This window comes from Aphelocoma coerulescens, chromosome 4 (assembly GCF_041296385.1).
Source record: "Aphelocoma coerulescens isolate FSJ_1873_10779 chromosome 4, UR_Acoe_1.0, whole genome shotgun sequence".
Classification (NCBI taxonomy): domain Eukaryota; kingdom Metazoa; phylum Chordata; class Aves; order Passeriformes; family Corvidae; genus Aphelocoma; species Aphelocoma coerulescens.
Genome location: NC_091017.1, coordinates 42,804,732 through 42,829,357, shown reverse-complemented (window position 1 = coordinate 42,829,357; position 24,626 = coordinate 42,804,732). Strand labels below are relative to the sequence as shown.

The 24,626-nt window shown below is 35.8% G+C and overlaps 1 protein-coding gene across 2 annotated transcripts in view; it reads left to right on the top strand.

Moving 5' to 3' along the window:
- Window positions 1–24,626, top strand: part of GLRA3 (glycine receptor alpha 3) — an 87,011-nt gene that overhangs the window by 25,991 nt on the left and 36,394 nt on the right. For both annotated transcript variants that reach the window (XM_069012149.1, XM_069012150.1), the window contains exons 3-4: window positions 2,583–2,650; window positions 23,564–23,787. In XM_069012149.1, coding sequence (XP_068868250.1) covers window positions 2,583–2,650; window positions 23,564–23,787 — 292 coding nt within the window. The remainder of the gene's footprint in view (window positions 1–2,582; window positions 2,651–23,563; window positions 23,788–24,626) is intronic.

Genomic DNA, 24,626 nt, shown 5'->3' with positions numbered 1-24,626 from the left:
GTATACTTACAGATTGCACCCTGCTATATACCTTTTCCAGTGTGAAGGGTCGTGTTCTACTTAAGCTGGTTTTTTGTGGAAGCTTGTCATAGAATTTTTGATCCTTTTTGACTTTTTGACATCTTTCTCCCTAACATAAAAAATATAGTAATCTCACTGATGTATCTATATATAATATTAATCTATATCTCTTCATTATAAAAGTTCTCATTATTTCTACCAGTTTGGCTGGTACAGGGGTAAGGTTTACAGGGACAAAGTTCATGTTCATGTCATCCACCATCATACCTGAAGTCTGGGGGTTTTGTTAATTCAAGCTATACTTGCTGTACATAGCACACGTTTCCACTGATTACAAAACTGACACAGGTCATAGCTGACTCACAGTGAATTGTATTTCTACCATTTTGCAATTATTTTATAATTTCTGGATTTATATCACCTCAGCCTGTCAGTTTGTTATCGTTCAGTTAGTCTGAAATGTCTTCTGCAGTCCTCATACAAAATTCCAGCAGAATGGCTTTAGTATTTGACACAGCCAGCAATTGGAGACAAATGCTGCTATAAAGACTTCATTTGGTTTTTCTGCTCTGACCTTCTTCACTTTCATGGATACTTTTATAGCTTAATCATCTTCTTTCAGCTTTCAGATCTTGGCAGGATTCTATTTTTAACACCTTGTAGATAGGGATCATTGTTAGCTTTTCTGTCTGTAGTGAGTTTTAGCTCTATTTCTTTTCTGCCTCTCTTTAATCTATGTTCAACTTGCCTGAATTCCTGTGTTTGAATATGACTTCCAGCTTTTACAGCTTCTCATTCGTGATTCTTTTTGACCATGTTTTGGGAAGTTCATTTTTACTCTCAGCACAGTGTCTTTGAGTTAACTCTAAAAAATTTGCAAGCTACTTTTAGCTTCTACTTTTGTGCTCCTTTTAACTAGCTGTTAACTGTTTTATTGTAATTTGAAATTAGGCATCGGTACTGTAGTGATTCAGAGCTTTTTCTTAATAAAAGCAACTATGTTGATGTAGCAAACTTGTACTTTAAAGCATTTTAAACAAGATAATATCACATCAAATTTGAAATTATGGCAAGTACTACAACATGGAAGCGTTTGAAGGAAAAACTGCCTTGCAAACAAATTAACTAACATGGGCAAGAAGAACAATTTTGTCCCTGACAGTGTTTAGTGACTCTGCCTTCATTTATCTTCCCTGCTTTTCCTTTTTCCCTTGATCCTTTTCAGGAGTTGAGCATGTAAAACTCTTGCTGAATTCTCAGAAGTACTGGATATACTCAACAACTCTAAATAATTAACTGAGTACCAAAGTGGCTGCAAGTGTTACCTCCTTACCTGAGAATTCTGTTCCATAGGTGTAGTCTTGTGTATTGCAAAGGCTGAAGTACATGTAGAAGTGTTTTGTTGCAATTGCTGTACAGCACTTCAAAACAATTTTTGCTGTCAGGAAAGCAAGCTGGATTTTCCAAGTTCTGTCATATTGGCGGAATTTTTAATGGACTTTCTGATTCTTCAAGTATTTAACGTGAAATTTATTGATCATGTTAGATTTTGCTATTTGCAAACCACCAGTAGTGGGAGAGCAGTTTCTTTTTTCAGTGATGCTAAAAAAGAGATATTACATAAAGGTTTGTAAGACCAGTCCTCGGATTCTAGATACAGATCTCTCATTGTTGGACTGCTTACAGCTGCAAAAAGAATCCAGGTTCTCCAATGCTGAACTGGTTTATTGATATAAGAATATTGAGTTGTAGGAAGCTAACAAAAAAACCTTGTGATGGAAAAACCTTGTTTCTATTGGACACAGACTGAAATTGATAAGGAATAATAGAAAAAATTAGCATGCTTTTCCACAATGACATTTTTAAAGCGACTTCTAGAAAATCATTTAAACCCTTTTCCATGAAGAGGCAATTCATTGTTCAGTTATCATAACGCCTGCTCTGCCACTACTGATACTTCACAATGCAAGATAAGACGAAACAACAGTTGACTGAGGACCCGTGGTAACAAAGAATTCAGTTATGAATGGACTCTTAAACATTTTGTGAATTTAAGAGAAATGGGAATGGAATCTAAATTATTTTCCTCTAAGCAGCAGAGATAAGAGGAGCAATAATGCATTTCTTTTCCCACTGATGACAGATAACATTGAAGGTAGAAGCTGCCTTCAGTGAAGAAAGTCACTTTCCCTCTAATTGTTGTGAGAAGTGACATGCATTCTCACTGAAATACACATACAGTACTTTTACTATCTGTTTCAAATGAGATGTTGATTTTTTCTTTTTTATACGGAAGCATGTGTGCAGGTTTACACTGAACTTTGTTCCTGTGGTTTTTTTTAATTGCTAACCTGGCCAGATAAAAAAATTTTGATTTTTGAGAAAAATCAAAAGGAAAATTATTAGAAACTATTCAATTTAACCGTGCATTAAATAAGTTTGAATGTAGCATTATTTCTTCCAAAGTCAGTAAATATTGTTTCTGAATGGTTTATATTGAATAATCAACCAATAAGCAATAATTCTGGAACAGGGACTGGTGTTTTTTTTCTCTTTTGCAGGTCCTCCAGTTAATGTCACATGCAACATATTTATAAACAGCTTTGGATCCATTGCAGAGACAACCATGGTAAGATATTTTAACTTAGTCAATGTTTGAAGTTCAAATTAAATATGTTCTATGAGTTCTAAAGCTAGCTAAGGCTTCTCTTCACTTGGAACTAAACAAAGAAGGAAATCCACTTCTAAGAATAGAAAGTGAGAATGTCTAATTTAGCAATTGATTTTTTTCTAAAAAAAATTACATCATTATACCACCACAGACAAGGAAAAGTAAAGCCAAGGTTTGAAGAGGTTTTTTTTTTTATTTCTCCGTAAGTTTTATTTGACAGTTGCAATGAAATAATTATTAGATAGATATTAGTTTCTATAATGTTCCACCTTTCTAACCTCAAAAATGGAAATTCATTAAGTTGCTTTGTTAATAATATTTTATAATTTCGTCCTATACAGTGCATACAGAGATGTATACTTTATTTTAAAAGTCCTTCTTCCATAGAGTTATTGCATTGAAATAATAGAATGACTAAAACTTGAACTGATATATAAAATTTGGAGTAAATAGAAGTGTATTGCACGTTTTTGAACATACACTTAAAATTTGTCTAGTAAAGAAGGGCAGATGATGCAGTACAAAAATATGAGATTTTAACAAAATAAGGAAAAGAGATCAGTCTAAAGATAGCAAAACTAGATATTGAACTGTGAATTGACAAAAACACCCAGGATAACCACATTGAAAGGTGAGACGTGCTAGTAACTTGGAGCACAGATATAATCATTAAAATTTAGTGAGGGGAGATATTGGCATTCTTTCTCTCTCTACAAGTGCTTCACATTTTTTGAAGAAAGGGAAAAATACCTCTTTGAAAACAGTTACATAGCAATTTTGGGGCAGAAAGGGTTAAAATACAGAGATGACAGAACAACTGCAGGAGTTGGTAAGATCCAAATATGGTAAATACTCTGAAATCCCAACAATTTCAGGGGTCAGGATATGTACTTGGAATGACCGAACACAGACTAAAGATAATTGATATATTTAAAAAAACCAACAACACAAACAAGCAAAAAACTTACTAATAAACCAGAACATAACCAAGGACCTGTAGTTAGCAAAACAATAAGAAAAATTCTTATAGTCAAGTATTTATAGCCCCCTATCTCCAAGTGGTATTAGCAATTGCCTGTTCTTTACCTCCCTTGGAACATAGTAGTAGATGTTACTGAGAGGGGTAGATGATTTTTTTTTTTCCAGATAGAAAATGACTTTAATTTGTATTTGGGGGCCTTTCCAGATTGCAAATCCCAAACAGATTGACATGGCATCCACAGAGATTTATTCAGGTTCAATCGGAGGATTAAGCAATACCCACATGATTAGAATAGTGTTCCACAGCTACTTTCTAATGTCTGGGTGAATGAATCTGGTCCAAAAGAGACAGACCACAAGGTCAGTAAAGTGCAAAGACCCAGCCACTGAATTGCTATATAAAGGATATATACAAAACTGGAGTTGTTAACACTTACAAAAATTGTCCTGAGTTTGGGAAGAGGATGACCGAGTTCACATCTCAAGTGTATTTTCTCTCTAAAACCAGAGAGTTATAAACATTTCCTTTCAGTGCAACTTAGTAAGTTGGTACAATATTTCTATTTTATAATGAAAATGCATTCTGCTGTGTGTTATCTCAAAAGCAAATTGAAACAGTCAAGATAGGCAATGACCTGGTCTGTAACAAACAGCTCCAGGTAGTGTAGTATGTTACAGAAAATACTAAACCTAGTCAGAACCACAAGGTTTTTAATTCTCTTGTTTTTATGCATACAAAAACTGGACACTTATGCACAACCTTGACCTTCATGATGCTTGTGTTTTGCTAATGATGTATTTGTTCACTGATATAGTTCACAACAGACTTCTACTTATTGTCAGCAGCTGACCACCTCTCAGAGACTCAAGTCTTTGCAGAAGTACAAATGCTTTTGTCTAGATAGGACTTTCAGTTGTGTGATTTATTAGCTTTACTTCTCCACAACACTGACGGTGAACTTCTAAAACACATGAAAATCTTTCTACCTTTAAATGAAAATGAAAACCATCTTGCATTATTTCACAAACTGAATTTCTGCATGGTTTAACAAAAGTCAGTTCACTGCAGTTCAGTATTTCTTCAATTATCACTATTTTATCAATTGAATTTACTTTAGTCCTTAAAATTCAGTTACCTATGTCTTAATATATGTTTTATATCTTTAAGCATAGAACAACTCATTAGAACAAATTTTTAGACTCAAAAAGGATTTTTATATTCTTAATAAATACCTCTTTTTCCACACTGTAAATGGAACAGGTTAAGTTAGCAACAAGTTCAAAATAAAACCTGGCCACTGGTACCCTGTATTTAAAAGTACCAGCTGCTAATGGGATATACATCTAACCTATGAGCTTTAAAGAAGTCCGAATACATCGAGCCCTGTCCTTCGCTGTCGCTGCAATTGCCCTTGGCAGTGCCCGCCTCTGTCCGGGCCTCCCCGGGTCTCTCGCCGATGACCAAAATCTTTGAGCTCCCTCTGCTGCCTCGGCTGTGCATAACAGAGTAAACAGGCGGAAAAAGAAGGGGTTAAAAAAACCCGCGTAGCTTGCAAAGTAACCCGGCGGCCAACTTCACACTGCTGGGCTGACTGGCTCTCAGTAAGGATGAGGAGTGTGGCAGCGTGCGATGGGAACCACAGCGTGTGTCTCTTGGGCAAGCACATTCTCTTAAACTCATCTACGCTGGTCTAACTGCTCAGGAGAGGCAGCAAACCAAAAAAGTAGCATAATTTGGCTTACAGCTTGTCAACCCTGTAGACTGTTTTTCCCTTCCTTCCTTCCTTCCTTCCTTCCTTCCTTCCTTCCTTCCTTCCTTCCTTCCTTCCTTCCTTCCTTCCTTCCTTCCTTCCTTCCTTCCTTCCTTCCTTCCTTCCTTCTTCCAGTTATTTCATATCCTCTTTCGTTTTCTCAAAATAGAAATCAGGTGGCTCACAGCAAGGAAAAAAAATGCCACCTCTTGCTAGGAAGCTGTGATTCTAGTTGAACCTAGGTAATGTTAAGTGATCATATGAGCAATTTAATTTATGTCATGTATGCTCTGAGAAGGCAGGAAAAAAAGTAAACTACATAATTGAAAACTCCCTTAAGTAAACTTTTATCAGTGGCATCATTGGTGCAATTGCCTCACCAATTTTTCTGTTATCAAACTGAATGGTAGCACTACATCTGTGCATGTCTCAATGATATTCACAAAGTAAGGACTTCACACTCATCTTCTAGACAAGTGAAACTCTTTTTGCTTCACATATATAATGGAAAACCTAGGACCAGTCTTTCATATTTTACATGTTGCTATTATTCTTGGCTTTTACACACAAGGATTTAGAAATATGGAAGAATAAAAGATTAAAAAATTGGGAAAGCCCAAAATAAAATTATTATTTTACTATATGAAATTAACATAACATAATTAACACAAATTAACATGTGAAGTTTTTCATTTGAGATAAATAGTAATGTACCTCAGCACACAGAACCTTAAAAATCTGACAAATCAGTTGGATTGCTTGGTCATGTAAGTTAAATACATGTTGGCAATATGGGAACCATATCCTACAGGAGCAAATACTTTTCTTGCTGTGTGGAACTTAAATTTCAGTGGAGCTTAATTTCAGTAGAACTTAAACTTCAGCTTTTATCACAATACCCCGAAATGTTCCTTAGAGAGTTTTTTTGTAGCTCAAACTGTGCTTGGCTTGTATTCGCACTGTATCTCCTAAGGCTAAAAGATTTTGTGATCACTAAGAGCAGTTTTATATATATTGTTGGCAATTACCAACAAAAAGAAAGATTATTCAGTCATACAGGGTCAGAATAATCTCAGTGCCAACATTTTCAGCAGCAAATGTTCAAAGTCAGAATACTGAACACACAAAACAATTAGGCTATTGAGTACATAGTAGGCCATACCAAAATATCTGCTTTTATTCTAGGAAATGTGACTGATAAACTTGTCAAGGCTTTCTGAGTTTTAAAGGTCAGGTACAACACTGACCTTAACACAGATTTACAGCAATTTTTACTCAGTGTAAGTTAATACATTTAGCATAATTCATGTGCTCAAAGAGCATTGAAAAGGATGCTCACAGAGAGACGTGATGGCAAATAACAGCAGTGCAGACAACTAACACATTGAAAATCATATGTCTCTTATTCAGCCTTACATTGTTTTTGCTCAGGAGTATTTCTTGATTCAGTCTGAAAAGAACTGAATGTTGATAGGAGGCATGATATTGATCTTTCTGTACATCCCCCCACTAATGAGATTATCTTGCATTTACGAATAAAATGTGCTTTTAAACCACACTAACCCATTTTTAAGTCACCATAATTACTGTCCTTTCATGAGCCACAGCTCTTTAATTTCTTTAGCTTCATCTTTCTTCAATAAGCATTTCTGATTTTGTTCTATTGTACCTATTCTAGGTTGTCTTTCAATAGAGTGCTTGGAAGAAATGTTCCCTTGTACACATTACAAACCTTAATGCTGAAGAGTTTCACCAAATATTTTTCCTCAAATTAATCAATTAGTCTATTTTCTCAAATACAAGGAAATATATGCCTTTCTTTACTGAAAATACACTGAAAAAATCTGTTCACTACATAGAAATGTGTTAATACTGAAGTGTCAGGAAGAAACACCTATACTTTGTGTCTCAGATGAGTGAAAGTGAGGCCTCTCAATAATGGCCACTTTACAGTTTCAAAATTGAAAAAAAATCAATTTTTTTCCCCTGTTTGACAATCAGCTCCCATCTATCAAGACACAGAAAAATTGATTGTTCGTGTGCAAGTTTGGAAGGCAGATTATATAATGTCCTTTATTTTTCATACACTGGCCTCAGGCACCCTGATCCTGGGTCACAGAGTCAGGAGTAGACAGAGGTTTTACAAATTATAGTGGGTCTACAACTGTCCAGTTTGATACATGTCCAGACTAATCCAGGCAAATCCTGCTGCTGAACCTGCATTCTAAGCAGAGAGATCATATCACCCTTATGAGATACAGCATCCATTCCATATTATAAAGAAAGTCTATAGGATGCAACCAAAGTATGTTTGGAAAAACACATTACTATATACACAAGATATGAATTAGCAAACAAATAGCATCCTTTTTTTTTTTAATTTAAAAAGTAATTCCTATACACATTTTCCAAGCAGCAATAGAAAACATTTTTTTTTTGTACACTTCTGCTCTGAAACTTTTAGTCTAGGATAGCTTTTCAGAAGGGAATCTTGGAATTCAGATACTGTGTGGTGGAAGATACCAGGTAAAATTCTGGCTAGTTTTACAACAGCATAATGAAGTAGAGAGAACAAGAAAATACAATAAAGGCAGTGCAGCCATGTCCCAGATGTCTCACCAAGTTGCAAAGTGTGACATGACACCAACTGCATGACACAGAGGATCAAGGGTGATGTTTTGTATTGCACATCACTTACAGGTGTTGAGGAGGTGCCTGTTAAGAATAAGATCAATTTGAAGCTGTGCACAGAAACATGAGAGCCAAGGGCCTGATTTGCTGATAAACTGTGACAGTGCAGCAGATGGATAGGCTGAGTGATGCTATGCATGGAAGAGGCTGGTACAGGTGAAAACACACCATGGTTATCAAGTGCCAGTAGCTGAATTTCCAATTCTAGGGAAATCTCTTTTCCTATTAACACTGAAAATCATCCTTACACAAGTCAGAAGTGAGAACAAATGACATCACTCTATTTATCTACTGGCCTCTCTGAAGCTTCTGAGAATGATTGTACTATTCTGTACCTTTTCCTAACCTCTTTCTGTGTTATAAAATGTGAATATTCCTTTATTCTTCCCTGGCATCTCTACTTAATTTTTTTCTCAGGAAATAACTCCAGCCTTTTTGGCTCCTTTTATGACACTGAAAAAGTAAAGGAAATATAAATTTTTCCTTTTGGATTTCTCTGATGATTTTTAAATTATTCAGAAAGGAAAAAAATAGACTGTTTGGATTGGAAAATTCCAGAACCAAATTTCCAGAGTCTGGGCAGCAAATGAGCTCTGCACTGAAGAGTTCAGACTCTTATGTTTGGTCTGGACTAGCAAAAATGGCTGCTTAAAATGATTTTTAAAACTCACCAGAAGCTTTGCCTTTGCTGGAGTTGATGGCCTTTACAGAAGCTGGTAGCAGACTTCTTTTCCTGGCCCCTCAAGCCAGTGGGTTTTAAACTGTTTTCAGAAGCAACTCTCCACTGAGTGATTAGGGAGCAGTAGTGTTCATTCCTTGGTTAATTGAGTGTGTTTATGCTATTTTAATAAAAGGCTCAGTTACAAGGGTGATTTCCATATATTTCCTGTTTAAAAGCCAGTTCATTCAACATCGATATACCAAAAAAACAGAAATATAAACTATGAATAGACACATCCATAAAAAAAATGAACAAGCAATCTTGTCTTACTCAGGTTAACCTTTCTTGTTTGTAGCTGTAAAACACCAACAAACCAAATCAAGACTAAGTCTCAAGTTTATTTTTGATAGCATCCTAAGACCAAATTCTTCTGAAAGCTCTAGAGTCAAATTTACCTTATAACAGAGTGCATGTGTCTGAGGAAAAGAAGAAAAGAAAAAAAGAAAAAATACCAAGGTTTTGGTTTCTAGACCTTTCTAGATATTTTTTCAATGATTTATGAAGAATTGAAACTTCCTTTATAAAGGGAAGTTATAAATTATTTCATGCAGTCAGCATCTCAGAACTAATTGTGAAGTTTAGAATAAGTGATACTGTAATAATGAAAAACTCCTTTAAAAAGTTTTGGACATTTTCAATAGCTTTAGGTGAAAGAACTGTGGCAGAGGATCTGACTCAGTTGTTAGTGTGCATTTGCAGTATAAATGGAAATTTAAAAATGAACCAAGAATTTAAAAGGACTATATTCTGTGCAGGAACGAGTCATAGTCCTGAAAATATAATGTGTCTACAGTAAAGCAGAAGCTCAAACTGACAGTTTTCACTGACAGTGGCCATGTAATGGGCATAAACAGAATAAAGGTGTGGTCATTTTGTGAAACTGCCTTTAATGCAGGGTTTAGAAACATAATATACCAGAAAGTTTCCACAATGAAGTACTAAAATTCCCATTTCATTTGTTTTGATTTGTAATCTGGATTCATTTGTGTGGTTGTGACCTATAATTTGTTTCCAGATTTTTTGGAAGATGAATCAGAATATTTTGTGTTTTTACCTCTGTAAGGCTTGGTTTTTCTGAGTCACAGTAAAATTCTCTAATGTTTTCTAGAACTTGGAGCTGGAATTCAATGATATCTTAATGTAATATGGAGAATAAAGCAAAAATAATGACCATTTAACAGGTTCCATTTAACATTCCCTAGTGATATAAACATGTCATCTGGATCTAAATACCCACCTATATGGGTAACTTATGACTTATTTCAGACCTTTGTGGTGCTGTCAAGATTTCCAGATGTAACTTTTATTACTTATTGCCAGAAGACAAAAGGTAATCTCTCAAGTTTTCTCACATGAAAGAACAGTGTTTCTAGACTATGGCACATGAAGAAGATAGGCACTCTGAGCTCATGTAGAAAAGCTGCAGGTGGAGATGACAACACATTTTCTCATTTTAAGCACAAAGCTCTATGCTGACCATATTGCTGTGGTGCCTGAAGGTGCAGTTTCATACCTACCAGTCAAATTAGTTGAAGAAAATTGCAGTTACAAGCCAACAATGATAGCTTTCACTTGCTGAGTTTTAGCAGGTTTTTGTCATTCAGCTTCACAAAAGGCTGAGAGATGAAGCTTAAACACTTTGGTACTCTTTGCCAATATATAAATCCACAAACGTTTTCTATTCATAAAAAACAGCAACAACAAAATGTTAAATGTTAAGTAAAATCTCCAAAATTCTTCCTGAAACACAACCAACAGTTTATTGTCCCCGCTGTCACACAAAACATGGAAAATATTCCAGTACCTCAGGCCCTGTGAAAGCTGAGTGACTGTAGCTACTCATTCGAGCTGGGCATCCAAAAAATCTCTCTATACTACTGTCAAATGCATACAGTATTTTATGCTTTGACTTCCTGGTCCTGGAAGAAATGTCAAATAAGGTATACAACTATTTGTACCAACTTCAGGTATAAAAAAGTTCTGAAAACATTTTTTAAACCATTAGTCAGAGATTGTTTCTTAGGTCTAGGGAAATGGTAGCAGTAGTAGCCTTAAGGTTTGTGTGCTGGGTGACATTTTCTTAAATCTTGTTTATATTAAGGGAAACCTAGCTCCAAATATTTTTTACCTAATTTGAAGAAAAGGCTGAATCCAGACCTACAGTTGCCTTAGTACTGAAGGTACTAAGTAGCTAGAAGTAATTGTTCTGGTTTATCTAAACTAGATAAATATTTTCCAGGACAGGTGTTATAGTCAGCTCATCCAGACATACAAATGTATCCTTCTTTCTGGTCCATTTTAACAAGCATTCTTAAAGAATTTGCAAAACACTTTGTACAATACAGAAAGCCAAACAGCTCATTTTATTGATACAAAGCTTTCTACTTCCCCATAGCCACTTACTGCAATTATTAGCTACAGAAGACCTGAAATGACCTCCTATATCATCAGCTCAAGCCCTTGCTACTGCAAACAATACTGCTTTAAATGCTACTCATCACCTGTTCTAATGCTTCCTAAAACCCAAATGGTTTCTTTACAACTTTAGCAAAGGTTCTTGCAGAATCTTTATCTTCTCATTCCAAGGGAGACTTAGCCTTTAGTTAAATTTTTACATCCTTTGTTTACCTACAGTCATCTAATCTTCTAGCAAAGCTGGGGAACAGTTCACACCTCTTATTTCCCCTTATCTATGTCTGCTTACATTGACTCCTCTTCCTCTGATCGCTCTTTCTCACTTAAAGGGAAAACCATTACTTGTACAGCACTGCACTATGAAATAATGTGGCATTTTTTCCATCCCTTCCACATTACTTCCACATTATTATAATAGTCTTCCTATTACTTCCATATTATTGTAATAGTCTTTTCAATCTATTTGAAGGCTGTTATCAGGTAGGCTGTTCCTAAAAATCTATGTCCTGGTGTAACAATTCCAGCATTATCCAGAAAAAACTGTGAAAGTAACTAATTTGCAAGCTGAGTTCCACTCAGTCACTATAGTAGGAAAATCTCAGTATCTGTGAAAATAAGATTGTGGCATCACTAAATAACTCTGTTCACATCATATAAGGTATGCTGTTTATGAAGTTTCTTATTTTGTTGCAATCATGCAAGATGAAGTCCCTTGAGGTTATGATTATGTAATACTTGTGATGTTTCCTAAAATTATAAGAACACAGCTACCAGTGTAAAAACGTTATAAAAAATAGTTAAAGGACTAGGTCAAAAGCAATACTTTAAAAAATATCTTTAGTGTAGCTGCCTCATGATGTATATTTAAGCAATGGAAATTAATCTCATCATTATATATGTGGATTTTGTCCTTAACTCCCATTAATGCTAATAGGAGTTAAGTCCCTAAATCCCCATTTATCACTGAAAGACTATAGCCTGTCTCCCTGGGTTTTGCATGAACCTGCAATTCACTAACTCTGTTTACAGAAACAAAAGCTACGGTGGACTTCAGAACAGTTGTTGAATAAACCTGAATTAAGAAAATAAAAGATTTTCAGACTGTCACCTTTGTTCCTAATTTCTGTTCTTGAGTCTAGTAAATGTGCACTGGAAAAGTTTCCAGTACAAACATTCTATATAACCTTGATATTCTTGCCCTGGGTAAGTTTCAGTTATTTTAGCATAATTTAAAAACTGTTCTCCTCTCATGTCTTCATGCTATTCTGAATACTTGGTACTTCATGCACTCTGGATGTGCATACTCTGGGTGTGCATTTTTAATTACAGTAGCCAAAGTAATCAGTCATCGTGAAAGAGCTGTACACTCAGACTTTTTATACATCATACCTGTAGTGCAAAGATATATCTTAAATCATATATTTGAAAAAAAAGTTGAAACCATCTTATAGTACTTTAAAATTAAACACTAAAATGACACAATTTATCAAAAGAGCTTGTAAAGATCTGTTTTTTACATAGTATTTTTATCTTTTCCTTAGACAATACACAGCATGCTATCAATTATGGCCATTAACAGCTAGCAGAACAAGAAGTATTATGAGTCTGTGAATCAGGCGTTAATTTTCTTTAAAAGTCAGTATGATCACAGCAAGGAGTGGTCTGATATGCGTTTTATACTGACATGCCACTCCCTGTGTCATTACTGCCATTATATCAAGTGTCAGACCTCTTTTTTTTTCCCCTCTAAATCCTTCTAGATGCTAATACCAATTTACACAATAATAAAACTCAGCATCTTTCAGATAGTTTGATTTCTTCAACTGCACAAAATAACCCTTATGACTTCAGAATCTTAGATTTATTATGCAGACCTCAGCAGCAGCAGCCATCTCCTTCAGCACAGAAATTGGGTTCTGTCTTCTCTCGCTCCTAAGCAGTTCCATTTGTCTCTTCACCTAGTTAACCATTTTACGAAGTGCTAATCTGCTGTTTAGATTCATCAGACAGATGTCTTTAGACAGAGATCTACAGATTGACACCTTCCTCCCTCTCTCCAAATTGCAGGTAATCCCAATTCACAGGTTTCTCTACTCCTCTGCCTCTAGTGCTTCAGCTTGCAGAGGCTTTGAATTTCTCTACAATTTCATCCAGGGCTGAAAAGCACTGCAAAGCCAACAAAAATCCCTCCTGTCATGAGTTGCCAGCTGGCAAACAAGTACCCCACAGCCGCTCGCTCATTCCCCCACCAGTGGGACTGGGGAGAGAATTGGAAGGGTAAAAGGAAGAAAACTCATGGGCTGAGATAAAGACAGTTTAATAGGGAAAGCAAAAACTGTGCACAGAAGCAAAGCTAAACAAGGAATTAATTCACTGCTACCCATGGGCAGGCAGGTGTTCAGGCATTCCCAGGAAAGCAGGGCTCCATCACACGTTACAGTTACTAGGGAGGACAAATGGCATAACTCAAACATCCCCTCCTCCTTCTTGCCCTCCTCCCCCTTCCTCCCCCCCCATATAGATACTGAGCATGATGCCATATGGTATGGCATATCCCCTTAGTCAGTGGGCATTAGCTGTCCCAGCTCTGTCTCTTCCCAATTTCCCATGCACCCCCAGTCTCTTCACCTGCACAACAGTTGGAAAAGCAAGTACCTCTTTGGCTCTGTTAAAGCATTGCTCAGCAATAGCAGCAAAACACCTCTATGTTACCAACCCTGTGTTCAGCACAAACCGAAACATCACCATATACCAGCCACTGTGAAGTAAATTAACTTTACCTCAGCTCAAACAAGCCTTCTCCACAGTTCAGAAATGTCCCAACTTGCAGGCCTCTAGGCTTAAAATTTAATTTTGCCTAGGAGCAAATTTAATCCTATATCTTTCTTTCCCCCCCCAAAAAAAGATACAGGCAGCCACCTCCTCAAGTCATTTCTCATTGGAAACTGAGGCAGTGTGAATAGATACTGACCTAAAACTTTGTCGCAGCCATGACGATATTGAAGGTGAATAAAAATCAAATGTATTGCACACACATAACTGAGAAAAAGTAGGTATTCACTATTTCTTCTTTTCCTGTTTTTGATGGCAAAACAATAATCTTCAAAAGCACTCCTGGGGAATCTGAATTTATTCCCTTGCTTTAAAAAATAAGCAGTCTTTACATTGCCTGATCTTTCAGTCACTAGATTTCTTTTTCACTTAATGGGTTTTCAAAACATAAATGTATAGGAACATATGCAAGCTAATTTATTGGCATAACAGGATTAGTTAAAGAAGATTTCTAGTCTGCTTTCCATCTACAAACATTGTAAGCTACAATATGTGGGATCTCTTACAATCTTCTTTTTCGTTCCTCTATCTTCTTTTAAAAGATTTATATTGAATGAGAGTTTAGCTGCTTAACTCCTGGTAAGATTGAAGGGATAGAACACTGAAAATTTGAGGTTTCTAGTCAGCCATTATTAGTTCCCTTGATTGCAATATATTTTTCCTTATTTTTGTGAATGTGGCTGCTCTAAAGTTTCAGAAAACTGAATATATTAAATACAAAATTTGCATGTCTTTTTAATGTATATTATATATATAAAATAAATACTATATACAAATAAAAACAACAGTTTTCAGTGTATATATTTATATTTACACTGGTTAATTATTAATTTTGGATAGCTTTACTTCAATTTTTAAATATTTATACTAGACCTTACAAGGTAACAAGACTGTTTCCCAGATTAGCAAAATGTAGGGAAAATGTTTATGATTTGTGCCTGTGACTACTGTTCTGGTATTACTGTAGTACTACAAACTACAGTATTTGAGGTATTTTAAAATAAGGTTAGGATTGGCTTTTCAATGAGTAACCTTTACTTCTACCTCTTTCATCACGGACCTAATGGAAGCCCATAAACTTGACATTTCTTCCTTCTCCCTTACTACTCATCTAGACCCACGTGTACTTGTTCACAAAGTTAACTTCTTCATGAAAGGAACAGGTTAGTAAATCAATACTGAATGGAGTCTGTGTCTGTTAAAGGTTTATTTAATTGCCTGAGTTCATTTAGTGTGGCCTTAAATAATCCCTAAGAGTCCCTGAGTTATCTAGGAAGGTAGACATATCACAGGATTGCAGGAGATGTGCATCTTTCTAAACCAGCAGCCAAAAGGAAGAATATTTTAGGGCTTTTCAAATGACACTAGAGGATGTTTTTGGGTAGACAAACAAATTGTCCCCTTTCTCGTCATTACAAATACTGTTCAAGGACACATAAAATGTAATGTGTTATGATGGCATCATTGTAAAACCACCAAAACAACTTGATTTTCCTGATAGACCTCTTGGTGCATTTCATGCATATCAATAAATTTAAGGTCAACTCATATCTGATCAAGTTTGTCTAAAGTTAGAAATGTATGCCTTCTCAGAGCCCACTTTAGCAAGTGTTTGGACTATGGGAGTTAGCAGGCTCTGCTTCTGGACTTGACCTGGTTTAGCTTTACCTTATATTTTACCTTATATTTTACCTTATATTTTACCTTATTTACCCTATTCTAGACAATGTCATATTATCTACCAACACAAGGAAGGCAGCAGGGTAATTTAATATGGAATTCCCAAAACTGTACTTGATCTAATTTGGTTATATTTGCCTGAGGAGATGAAACAGAGGATGATTTCGAATACATGTCTTCAGTAAAGATTTATAAAATTAGCCCATTCAGTCACATATTGAAACCAGTCATATAAGTGCTAACATAAAATTCATTAATAACAAAATGGAACATCTAGCACCAAAAATTCATGTGAACAAATGAATAATCTCAGAAAAATCTAACTTTTCACTTAGGAAGAAGTTCCCTCTGCTGTTAGAGCAGAAACTTCTTTAGGGACACATAATTTGTTTGCAGAAAAAAACCCAGAATCTTTTGTCAGCCAAGAACATGGCAAGGACCAAATGAAAACAGAGGCTTAGTGTATGTTATTTGTTCATGTAATTGTCATGTCCTTTTTCATCTAATCCCTTATACTACTGCTTGAAAGTGCAAACATTTTAAAAGCCCCTGAGCTAAAGCTTAAAAAAAGCAATTACGCTGAACGAGTTGCAAAATGTGATTTTAGTGTAATGCATTAGGAGTTGGAAACGCACAGTTTCCATTAAATATGGAAGTAGTATATTCAATCTTTAATTAACAAATATTCTATGACATGCAGTAGGCACTATGACAAACATTATTATACAGTGTCAGTACTATAATTAATCTTTTTAAGAATAAGCATCCTAGATATTAGCTACCTTTGACTTTTGATCATTATATGTGAGCACAGAAACTAAAATCCAGTATTGCTACTGATAATAAACTCAACAAAATAACTGAACACTAAAATAAACTAAACCTGTCCATTTGCAATGTTTTAGTCCTAAAACATATGGAAAATAAGTAGATATTGTAGCACATTGTTGAATTCAATTGATTTAGAATGTCTTGTAAAAAAGACAAGGGAGTAAACAAGGCAAAAACCAAGGAGTTCTCTCAGAAACTACTGTCTATATTCTTCTTTTAGCTGTGGGTTGAATGACAAAGACTGATAGCTCTGTGCTAATATGCATCCTGTAAATGACCCAATACTTTCTCTGAGGCAAAGACAGAACTGTAGTAGTTGCAGAACGGCTCTCATCCTCCATTATTTGTAGTGATGGAAAATGAGGTATTACTCATCCCAGAAGAAAATAAAGCAAGAAGCATCTGTGCCAGCCAGAACGCTAACAGAAGCTGTACCACTTCAGAATCCAAGGTTCTGAAAGCAGGTGGCACACCCAGGAAGAGCGCTTGGTGCAGAAGTAGTGTGTAAATTTATTTGCTGAACTCTGAATTTTAATTTTGTGAGGAAGTCTGAGAGGTCTGACGTTACAGGTAGCAGTGCTGAAGTAATAGTTTTAGCCAGCTCTTTGCCAAGTGAGTTCTAGTTCTATTGACTTCAATATGAGTACTGATGGATAGATATTGGAGTCAAACTCTGAAAGGAATTAGGCAAAACTGAAATAAAGCTTTAACCAAACTATTCACAGGACATCCACTGGGATATCTAGTAGTTCTGAAATGTATGAGAAACAAACAAAACCAAACTAAAATCCCAAAAATTTAACTTAGGAAAAAAAAAAGAAAAAAAAAAACCACGAAGAAATGTTAAAAACATTAATGCACACCTTAAAATCTACTGCTCAGAGGAGCTGTTCATCCAAATCCATCAACAGTCTGTTCTGAATAACTCAAATAATTTCTTAAATCTTCCTGAGATCAGAGGCAAGTTAGTCCTCACCTAAACTTCAAGCATCTGGGCTGTCCTACTTAGTGGAGGGAGCAGGAGCACCTACAATTTTCAAACTAGACTAGGATTAGAGCTTTTATCCAAGAACTGAACAGGCCTTACTGCTCATCCTCAGCCTTCAAGGGCTGAAATCTAGAGATCCTAAACCCCACAAAGTGTTTAGCCAACTAACTTCGGGCAGAAACAGACAGGAAAGTTCTCCATAGTTCTCCATCTGTTTGTGCATGGAACTGAATTATTTTCCTCATATACCAAAATTGCAAGAATTGGAAACACAATTAGAAACAAAAATTACAAGAAGAAGACTTTCACCTGAGGCACATCCATGAAGACATTGCTGTCTGAGGAAGGGATCAGGTGGTTCTAGAAAATTCACAAAGTTACTTCTTACTGAGGGAGAGGTACAGTACTGCAGCTGCTCTCAGTCTCTCCATGGATTCTGTAATTCCTGAGTCAGAACAATAAGGACATCCTTAGTTTTACCCACTACCAAAATCAGGTTTGGAAAGAGAGATTCCACCTATGGAAATATCCAGCAACAGATCACCAAGAAGGATTCTCTGTGCCATAGACAAACTCTTTATCATAATCAACAGCGCATCTACATTGCTTCTGGTAATGAATGCCCTACAGCTCTTCAGTACAAAAAAGCATGTTCTCATCTGGCATTAGTCAAATCTTGGTACTCAGACACAGATTTAATGTGTCAATTAAAGCTAAGTAATAAGCAGTTGATTTAAATCACAGTTATTTTCTCTTTAGCTGCTATGGTATATCTTTGACAGATTAATGAGTTACAGTTATTGGTGGAGCATGGGGCTTGTTGCAGTTGGTTTTCACTCATTAATTGACTGCCAAACAGCATAGATATATGCATTATCCTTGCTGCAGTTCAGACCTGTAATCATAGAATCATAGAATTTTAAGGGGTTGGAACGGATCTTAAAGATCATCCAGTCCCAACCCCCCCCCCCCGCTGTGGGCAGGGACACCTCCCACTAGACCAGGTTGCTCAAGGCCTTATCCAACCTGCCCTTGAACACTGTCATGGCTGCAGCACCCAGAACCTCCCTGTTCCAGTGTATCATCCCTCTCACAGCAAAAATTTTCTTCATTCAACCTTTTCTTCTCCAGGCCGAACAGCCCCAGCTTTCTCATCATCCTGTCTTTGCAGCAGAGGTGTTCCAGTCCTCTTATCAATTTTGTGGCCCTCCTCTGGACTTGCTCAAACAGTTCCATGTCCTTTTTATGCTGGAAAAAAACAGAACTGTACACAGTACTCCAGTAGTAGTGCAAAGAGGTAATAAAAAATAAATAATCCCCTTATTTGCTATAATACATAAGACCAATGAAAGTATCACCAGGGTGTGTTAGCATAAGAAAAAAGATGAAACATTTCAGTTCAGCCTAAATTCATTGATAGTTAAGGAAGGATATTTTTGCCTTTAGATTTAAAATGTTTTCTCCCTCCCTTATGATATACTTATTGAGGGAAATCAAGTCATAAATTAAGTCATAACACAAGTCCTTTGCATTATCAATTTAAAGAAATGCAACATTTCATGGCTACTCTCACAGAACTGACTACCCTGTCCAGTCCTCTATCATCCTTCCCTGCACCTTCTTTTACATATTCTTTTGAGCAGTTAAGGCTGCACCATAAGTAATCTCAGTAATGATGGAATTCCAACTATTAAGCATTGTGAAATACAAGGGAATCCATGAAAATACAAAAACTATATTTGCATTTCTCAAATGTGAGTGTGAATTTCAAGATTCTTCTCCTACTTTATTTTGCAATGCCATTGGTAACCTGCATGGAAAATGACTTGACAATTTGAGTGGCTAATTAAGGTTTAAATATTTGAGTTTCTATACCAGAGAGGTTTCATCAAGGGCATATTGAAATCATCAGCTGAATAGCTTTTGGTCCACTCTGAAATTTTCAGCTACATAAAGAGAAACCAGAAAATACCACGAATTTACACAAAGTAATTAGTCACCTAAAGTGCAGCCACAGTGCTTAAGAACAGTGAATAAATTTAAAATGGAAAGATATGTTATTACCACAAAGTACTACTATGCCACAGGCCATCCTGTCTAATTATACCAGTCAAGGCAGCAAGAAAAAGTATATCAAGTTGCATTTTTTTCAGAGACTGAGTTTAGAAAATCTCAGCAGTAAAAATTAAAACTATTAATGTGTTCTGCAACATACCAGCTTTTCTTGTACAGCGGTGAAAATGAGCTTTCATTACAAGTGTCATAGTTAACAGATGAAGAAAAAATTTTCTACAAGAACAATATTTGTTATAGTGTCTTATGTCTACTCTTAACAGTGTTCCTTCAAAGTCTTCAAGATTTCCATGTTAAAATTTTACAGTGAGTTAAAACAAGTGAAGGAAGAATAATTTGACTACATTATCCAAAAGACAAGTCTAGATTTCACTTAGAAGTATATATTAGGCAAAATTATCATAATATTTGGAATGGTAACAGAAAGAGTTCTGTAATTTATGCATGAAATTCTGAAGACTTGGTTCAAATAACAGCATACAAAAATTATGAGAGCAGGTGATATTCAATGTTGAAATAAGGGGCATATTTTGGAATCTCTCAGATCTAGAAGAATTCCACATTCAGTGCATATGAAAAATGCATTAAAGAAATAGTGAGAATTAGGAAATTAGTATCTTGAGGATTTGTGAAAAAGTTTCCATAAAGCTACATTCTGTATGTTATGGTAATACAGCTCTATCTGTACAAGTATAATGAAGTAGAAATCAAAATATTCTATAAGTGTTTCAGATTTCACCATGTGCTGGAAATTACTAATCAAAATGTAAGTACTGGGTTCCATAGTGGCCTCAGCCATGGCATGGACAGCAAAGAGCAATTACCTGATCCCCAATTTTTATTTTGTTGAGCCTTATGAAGCAGATGAACAGTATCCTGACCATCTAAGAAAGTTCACAGTGTGGCTAAGGTTTTGAAGTATGGTGAAGCAAGTGCAGACCCCTGTCACACTCTTGTCCTGTAGAACCAGGGTACAGCAGCTGTTCAGAAAATGACAGCCTGGAGGTTACAGATGAGACTGTGAAAGTCACCACAACTTAAATGATGATTTCTCCCTCCCCTCAAGGAACCTTTCTGTCACAGTTATTTGAATTAGGAGTTATCCTTTCAGGCAAATAGCACATGAGAATACAGAGCCTCTTGTAGGATAACAAATCAATTCAGGCAGTTTTATTTTGGTGTTTGTGTTTGCATCAAACAACCCTACTTGTTTAAAGCAGTTAAGCCTTGTGCTCATGATGTGTAGTTATAAACTGAGATGATGAATACTTGTCCTTCATAAAATAACAGTCAAATATATCTCTTTCCTTTTGATAAATTAGAATTTTTTTTTGTGAATAATGAGTGCCAATTTAAGTCAGACTTTTCAAGGGAGAGAACAATGAAAAATAGCTCCAGTTGCTACAGTGAGAAGTTTAACCAGAACTTTTTTCATCTTAAAAGCTGGAAAAAATTTAAACCAATAAACTTTGCTCATACTGACATACAGAATAACTTAATACAATCTTGAAAGGATTCCATCATTTGTCATCCTCCATTTTCCTTTTCCATTTTGTCTTCCTACTACTCATTTTTCACCCATTCTGTCTCACACATGTGAGGAGACCTTTACTCTACAACTAATTCCATCCAAAAACTCTTCATTTTCTACTGAGAAAAGTAAAGTAAGTAGACATCCCTCAGGTTATATAATTTAAAATAGAAAGCTTGGGTTATGCTGAAGTGCAAAGTCCTGAGAGCTGCAGTGCTCCCACCCCAGTGTCCCAGGTTTAGAGCTAATGTTCCTTCACTGCAAGAATTGCCCATGCTGGGTAAGGCAGTGGAGCCATCACTGCTCCCACATCCTTCTTCTTCCTGTCCTTTTGATTTTATGCAGCAATCTGGAATGGAAACAGGTACTACATGGTATTTGGGATGTCATGCAATGAAATAAGGATATTTCAGGAGTTATTATTCCCTCTTACTAGAAGACACTAAAAATATAGTTCTATGAGCACTGAGGCACAGGCTTGTCTAAAAATTTTGTCTTACTTTAGAAGCACACAAAGAAATACAGGTTTGTTTCTACATCAGTAAAGTACAAATCCCTGGCTCTGGTTTCATCACATCAAGGTGCTAATTATAAAAAATACCAACAGGTTCTTCTAAGAAACTTTCATGGCTTCTGAGGCTGTCACTACCCATAATGAAAAAGAAAATGTCTTTCAACCCTTTTTTGAAAGGGTTTGGGGTATGCTTGTACGTGTGTGTTTAAGAAATTAATTAACAGTTGATTTCTTTAAATAAAGCAGTTGATTAACAAACCCTATGCATTTAATGCTGCACGCTTCCATTTGGTCAGAAAGCCTTTTTCCTGTCTGCTGGAAAGAGTAAACTGAATTATTTTCATTCTTCAGGTGTAGTTTTCCACTTACTTTATTTGTCTTAAAAATTTTTAAGCTTATATGAACATAATACTCTTTACTGGGACTTTCTCTATATGATTTGCAATACTTGGTAAGCATGTTTTTAGCATATTTGGCTACCCTTATTCAAGGTGAGTAATTAAATTGGCCAAAACAGCAGGATGCTGAAGATATGGAAGACTGTTTCTCATGAGTAAGTGTTGCATATCAAGGTTCCTGTTGTCCTTTATTATGTCTGTTGGCATGATTATTCCAACTACATGGCTCCATGTTCCAAGTTTCCTAAGAGCAATATTGATAAAATGCTGAATTTTTAACAGTGCCCACAATTTCTACACCAATGGGGTTTTAACTAGTTAGTCTAACCTATAATAACTAGTATCCATAGTTTTTGGCTAAATGGTATTGCTCATCCCTGTGCACTTCATTTCCCATTCTGACACAAAAAGTTTTCTTGTTAAATTTCATCATCTTTTTTAACCATAAATAAGCGATATTTTTTACTTTTGTTACATTCAGAAGTGTGATGTAAGGTCTGACAACCAGTTCCCATTTTCCCCCTGCAGCTAACCTTTCTCTCTATTTTATTTTTATCTTTTTCATGAATGCAGTTCAAATAAAGAGGAAAGTCTTATTATAACCAATAAAATTATAGTTCCTATGCCCTTATGGTCAGTCTCAGTTCTAAATGCAATATAATGAGAAGCTAATATTCACCTTTATTTAAAAGCAAATATTTTCAGAGTGGTAAAGTTGCAAGAAAGTGTGGAGCCATAAATATATCTCTGACAGAATGTATGTGCAGCTCCAAAATGACTTCTATAAGTTTGAAGCACTCACTCGTCTTTTCTATAAAAGCACTCTTGATTAAGACAGGGCTTTCAGTAGAAATTAAGGTGACCCCACTTGTAACTAATCTAATTTATCCTAAAGACTTATATGCTGTCTACCCTATTTGAAGAGAGGAGGAACATGTGCCCTCCTCAGTCTGCTGTATGGCAAGTTACTGCTCACACAATGTTCAATAGGGAATTGAGGCACAGAAACCCTATGTGGTGGGTCTAAAATATGTAAAGATTAGAAAGAGAAAAAAAAATTAATTTAACTTCCCTTAAAGTGGGACAGATTCTCACTGACAGAGAGAGGGAAGTGGGAATACCACTGCCAGGGGTCGGGCAGAAAGAGGTAACACCATAAAACTCTTTTTATGCTTCTCATTTCAATTTCAAGACAAATTTGTGATAGGGGTAGAGTTATATGGAATTACATGAAATGTACATGGAGGTTGGATTTCCTTACTTTAGGATTTTTTCAATTGCCTTGAAATGCATCTTTGTTCTTATCCATTGTGTGCCCACTAATACAAATAGGTATCATTCTGGCATTCAGCTAAGTAATTCTTTTGTCATCCACAGATGGGCAGGGGATTACATGGCTAAGGAATGAAATAAAAGCTAAATCCCTATGCTTGATAAAGCTTTGCTTGTTTTCTCTTTTATTCAGGATTATCGAGTGAACATCTTTCTCCGTCAGAATTGGAATGATCCACGCCTTGCATACAGTGAATATCCAGATGACTCTTTAGATTTAGATCCATCCATGCTGGATTCAATTTGGAAACCTGATTTGTTCTTTGCTAATGAAAAAGGTGCCAACTTTCATGAAGTTACAACAGATAATAAGTTGTTGCGGATTTTCAAAAATGGAAATGTACTTTATTCCATCAGGTGAGTCTCTAATGATTTTTTTCAGAAGAAGTTCAAAAGTATAACTAGGAATTGCTAAAACATATATTCAGTTTCCAATCATGCAGAACTATTATGTGTGAGTTTTGAATGCAGAATTTTGTCAATGTTACTGTTCATTGTTAATACTAAAATTGAAAATGATCCCTCATTAGGCATTCACATAGTAAAAGTAATAAGAGAAATACCTTTCCTATTTTAAAGTACAGGTACTAAGCCTAGAGTAACTAAGACACTGCACAGAACAGTCCTATAGTATTGTGAGTTAGCCTATGTATGAGTTTCAGAGTCTGTACCCTCCAATTTCATGACAATCAAATGTTATTTCTTTTCCCCCATTTTGGATGTTGCAGTTGCACTTCAACATGAATACATGGCCTGTTTGAGGATGTATGACATTTAAAGATTAGTCATTTGCTGCTGGAGATGGAGAGAAAACTGGAAAGTAAATTTCTGAAAAGGTTTTAAGAAGCTGAAAGCAGCAATCATAAGTATTGACAGAATCTAATTATCCCACTTCTCTTCCCACCACTTTCCTTTTAATACAGACATCAGTAGGCATTTTACTACTGTCTTCAAAAACCCAATCTAATGAGAAACACATTGGATATAAGTATGCTAATGCCCCACTAGACATGGTAGAGATTCGGTATTGAAGCAGTGACTCACTTGTGCAAAATGGTACTCTTTTCAAAACAAATATACTATTGTCCACTCAGTGTTTTGCTTTGCATGCTTTTATGACACCAAATTAATGTGTTATTAGACTCTTTGAAGAGACATCAGGAATCTGTAAACAGTTAGTATACTGGAGAAAAAGA